The sequence below is a fragment of the Cajanus cajan genome, chromosome 1 (assembly GCF_000230855.2).
Source record: "Cajanus cajan strain Asha chromosome 1, NIPB_CcT2T_4, whole genome shotgun sequence".
NCBI lineage: Eukaryota > Viridiplantae > Streptophyta > Magnoliopsida > Fabales > Fabaceae > Cajanus > Cajanus cajan.
The window spans coordinates 29133519-29138524 of record NC_138517.1 but is presented as its reverse complement, the minus strand read 5'-3'; the positions used below and the strand labels follow the sequence as shown (position 1 = coordinate 29138524).

The window sequence follows — 5006 nt, the reverse complement described above, 5'->3', positions numbered from 1 at the left end:
AACACAACTCACAACTAAACAACTTTATGTGTCAGAGATCTCTTACAACACAAGTAAGTAGTTTAATTGGGTCGACTCCACCAAACCAACAATAAAGAAAGACCTATATTTCTAGGTCAAAATAACTCAAGTTTGGATACCAATCCATAATCAACGCTTAAATGGTTTCTCAGATGTTGTCACTTAAACTAAGAAAGTCCAATACTACTATTAGGAATAAAAAAGACTTGGTTATAGGTCTTCTATGACATTAGTATGCATCAACTAAGCCTATATAGAATTAACCCGTTGACTACCATCCAAATACTATGTACCTTTCCAGCACTCAATCAGGGATTTTGGTCCTCAACCTCTTGCCTTACCCTATTGGTCACTTCACAAGCAATATTGCTCGATTTTCCCCTCATAATGCATTAACTAAAACCTAGAGGAGACAACTTTTGAAAAACAATGTTCTACTTCAAGAGTCAACTTTCTCTCTAAAGTGTTTTCAATTTGTTAGGCTTATAGAGTACCATAACTCATATCCTCACAATATGATCTTTCAACTTATAAAACAACCATCCTCCTTTAGTCTTAAGTTTAACTTTACAATTCTACAACATGCATTATGCATTAATTAACACAACTTAGTTCAATTTTAGTTACAACTTAACCACTACAACTCTTTTAACATACTACGTTGCAACACTTAGAAACATCATCCAATTCAACATATATCAGCTCATACATATCAACTCAAAATTATACAACATGATTCCTTAATGTTGAGTGTCTTTTATGTGTAATTTACACTCAACTTTTGGTACTCTTTTTGGTATTTGTAGATATTTATATATGTTATTTTGCCCCTAAATTGGAAGAATCAAAATATACTAAAAGGGTAGTAGAGTAGTAGCAAAAGCCTAATGTTTTCTCTCCATTTTTTGTAGGAAAATTGAGAAGACAGATTTCCACAGCCATAGCTGTGGTTTTGGAGTTATAGCAGTGGAAATCTGGGGAGAAATTTTGAAGACCAGAAACTTGCAGCTATAGCTGTGGTTTCAAAGCTACAGCTCAGGGAGTTGCTTAATCATGAAGGAGTTTCCACAGCCATGGCTGTGGAGCTACAGCTGCAGCGCCAGAGGTTTCTTCACCCTGAAGGACTCTCCACAGCTATAGTCGTGGATCTATAGCTGCAACCGTGGGAATAAAAGTCACTTTTTGGCCCTGTTTTGAAGCCCATATAAAAGGGGAAAAGAGGAGAAACCAGGTATCATGAAAATTACAGAGAAAAACGGGGGAGAAGCACGTGAAGAGGGAAGAACGAAGGGAGAACAAAGATTTGGAAGCTGAATCCTTTGGGAACGAAGATCAACTCCATTTCTTCATCCTTTACTTTGTAATTTCTTCTTTTCACTCTTTGATCCTGTAATGGCCATGTGTGGTTAAACTTCTTAAGGATTGGTTGGATGTAACTACTAACTCCTCTTCTTCTTAAATATATGCATTTTGATCTCATTATTTGTGTTTGATTCTTCCCTTAATGCTTATATCGGCTTGATCACCCGTTGTATGATTTTTGGCTTTTGAATCCAGTTGGAAAACGTTTTCGAAAACCCGAACTGAATCTTGCACCTAATCATTTCTTGTTCTAGGAATAGACTTGATTTGGTTAGTCACATTGTTCAAGTCATTATTCTTAATGCGAAGTGTTAAACTTAAAACATAGAGGAATCATGTTTTGAGCTTAATGACTTTAGGATTCAACCTTGAGGAATCTTGTTGAATTACTTAATGAACGTGGAAATAATGGAATTAGAATCGCATTTATCATAAGAAGATCTACGAGTTAGCAAGTGCTCCTGAACCAATCCTTGTTTCTTAATCATTGTTCTTAGTACGTTTATTTTATTGTGTTGTTCTAATTTGTTTTCACTCATTTGCAATTATAACAAAATTCTCATTTGAATCATTAGAGCAAGAATTACTAAACACTCAAATCCTTGAGGACGATATTTGAATACTACTTCGAAACTTGGTTCACTTGCCAAGTGGTGGGTTTGCGAAAAAGCCTTCATCAAGTTTCTGGCGCCGTTGCCGGGGATTTGGTGCTATTTAGTGATTCTTAATCTTGTGATTTTGTAATTTTGTAAATAAATTATTTTGTGAATACTTAGAGTATAGAGATATTTGTCTTGTTGTGTTTGTGGACTCACCTTCCTATGTAGACTTCTTGGAATTGTATGCGAGGGAATACTCCAGCCGAGGAATTACATTTTGACTCTGAAGTTGAAAGAACGACAAGGAGGAACAATAGTAGAACAAGAAGGCTTAGACAGTTAGAGAGAATCCAAAAACAATAGCAGGATCTTCCAAGTTCTTCTACTTCATCAAATCAACCATTCCTTGAATCCGAGATGGCTGAAGATGGAACAGGAAATCATAATGGTGGACATGGACCAGCCATGCCTCCTAGAAGGACCCTAGGTGATTATGCACAACAACATGGTCCTAGGCATTTCTCTAGCATTGCAACTCCAAATACTTCTAGAGCAATAGAGATGAAGCCTGCCTTCCTTACTTTGGTTAGCTCACAACAATTTGCTGGCCTAGATCATGAAGACCCATACTCACACCTTTCAAATTTCTATGAGTTATGTGGAACAATGGGAATTCCTGAAGGTGATGAGGAAGCTGTATACTTGAGGTTGTTTCCATTCTCTTTAACAGGAAAAGCTAAAGTTTGGTTACAATCTCACCCGAATCAAAGTTTGACAAGCTGGGGTGATGTGGAAAACAAGTTTGTGAATAGATTCTATCCTTCATCCAAGTATATTAAGGCCAAGTCAGAAATTACTACTTTCAGGCAAGGTGCAGATGAACCATTTTGTGAAGCCTGGGAGAGATTTAAGTCATTGCTCAGAAAATGTCCTAACCATGGGTTTGAAGATATAGCACAACTCAACTTCTTTGTTAATGGAATCAAGCCTGAGGTGAAGATGTTATTAGATGCAGCAGCTGGTGGCACCATGATGACTGTGAGCCCATAAGAAGCTACTCAAATTATAGAATCTTTGGCATCTTCTGATCACCAAGCAGAGCATGGGAGACATCAATCTCATAAAAGAGGAGTTCTTGATCTTAGCACTAATGATGCAATCCTTGCTCAGAACAAGCTGCTGTCCCAACAGATTGAAGCACTGACTAAGCAGATGGCCAAGATTCCACAACAGCTTCATGCTATTGCTTCTTCTTCAACTCAAGCAAATTCTTCTCTAAAATGTGATTTTTGTGGGGGAGATCATCCCAATGGTCATTGTTCTGAAACTTCAAATGAAGAAGTCAACTATGTGGGCAACCAACAAAAATGAGGTAATTTTAATTCCCATAATTATAATACTAACAATTATATGCAGGGGAATCAAGGTTGGAGAAACAACAACAACCAAGGATATGGATGGAGGAATGAAGCTGGACCATCCAATAGGCCACCACAACAATCACAGCAACAACAACCTGTGTATCCCTCTATGCATGAAAGAACTAGTAGATTGGAGGAGACTCTGAACCAGTTCATGCAGGTATCTATGAACAACCAGAAAAACACTGCAGCTTCCATCAAGAATTTGGAGGTGCAGGTGGGTCAGCTAGCTAAACAATTAACTGACATGTCTAAAGGCCCATTTTCAGCCAACACCAAGACCAACCCCAAGGAGTATTGCCAATCCATAACAACAAGAAGTGGGAAGGTAGTTGGTAGTGATATTGGGGTGAGTGGTGACAATGAGGGTGCTGATAATAAGGAAGAAAATAGTAAACTGAAGGCGGTTGAGGAAGAGAGTGAAAAGAATGAGGGAGAGAACAATAAGAGTGAAAGTGTAGATAGTGAGAAAATAAAAGAGAGGAATGGAGTTGAGAAGGAGAAAAAGAAAAAGAAGGGCAAGGAAGTCATTTCCACTATTCTTGTAAGAAACTTACCTTACCCTCATGCTCCTTCTAAGAAAGAAAAAGAAAGACAGTTCTTGAGATTTCTGGATATCATCAAGAAGCTCCAGATAAATATTCCCTTCACTGAAGTCATGGAACAAATGCCTACTTATGCTCGGTTCATGAAGGATCTCTTGACTAAGAAGAGAAGAATTCTTGAAGAAGAAACTGTGGAGCTTAAGGCTGGGTGTAGTGCCATCATACAAAAATCTTTGCCTCAAAAATCCAGAGATCCGGGTAGTTTTACTCTCCCCGTGTCTATTGGAAATCTATCAGTGGGTAAGGCACTCTTGGACCTTGGAGCCAGTATTAACTTGATGCCTTTATCCATGCTGAAGAAGATAGGAGAAGTAGAGGTATGACCTACAAGGATGACCTTGCAGTTGGCAGATAGATCCATTAAGCTTCCACATGGTATAGTGGAAGATATGATCGTGAAGGTTGATAAGTTCATGTTTCCGGTTGATTTCGTAGTCATGGATATGGAAGAGGATGTAGAAGTTCCTTTGATATTGGGCAGACCCTTTATGAAGACAGCTCGAGTTATCATTGACATGGATGAAGGAAAGCTGAAGGTGAGGGTCCAAGATGAGGAAGTGAGTTTCAATGTATTTGAAACAACGAAGTTTCCAAAAGGCAACAAAGATTGCTTTAGAATTGATGTATTAGATGATGCGTACTTGGAAACTCAAAATGAATTCAAGATCTCATCGCCACTAGAGAAGGCTTTGCCTATCTCTAACGAAGATATGGAAAAGGTCATTGGTAAAGTTTGTCATCTGCCAGTGGGATTGGAACACAAAGCATTTTGGGCTTTGAAGGCCTTAAATTATGATTTGAAGGCAGCAGGGGAGAAAAGAAAGTTTCAATTGCATGAATGGGAAGAAAGGAGATTGAAAGCTTATGAGTCTTCTAAGTCTTACAAGCACAAAGCCAAGATGTACCATGACAAGAAGATTCTGAACAGGAACTTCCAACCTGGCCAGCAAGTATTACTGTTCAATTCCAGGTTGAAACTTTTCCCTGGGAAGCTCAAA

At 38.3% G+C, this 5006-nt stretch overlaps 1 protein-coding gene and 1 non-coding gene across 2 annotated transcripts; one reads left to right on the top strand and one right to left on the bottom strand.

Moving 5' to 3' along the window:
• Positions 1–2399: 2399 nt before the first annotated feature.
• Positions 2400–4331, top strand: LOC145954145 (uncharacterized). Its single transcript, XM_083067898.1, has 3 exons — positions 2400–3020; positions 3153–3332; positions 3399–4331. Exons 1-3 carry the CDS (start codon positions 2400–2402, stop codon positions 4329–4331), a joined length of 1734 nt encoding a protein of 577 aa, XP_082924024.1.
• LOC145954017 (small nucleolar RNA R71) lies at positions 2821–2926 on the bottom strand. The gene has a single exon (XR_014431228.1). It is a non-coding gene; the product is annotated as a small nucleolar RNA R71 (small nucleolar RNA).
• Positions 4332–5006: the final 675 nt, after the last annotated feature.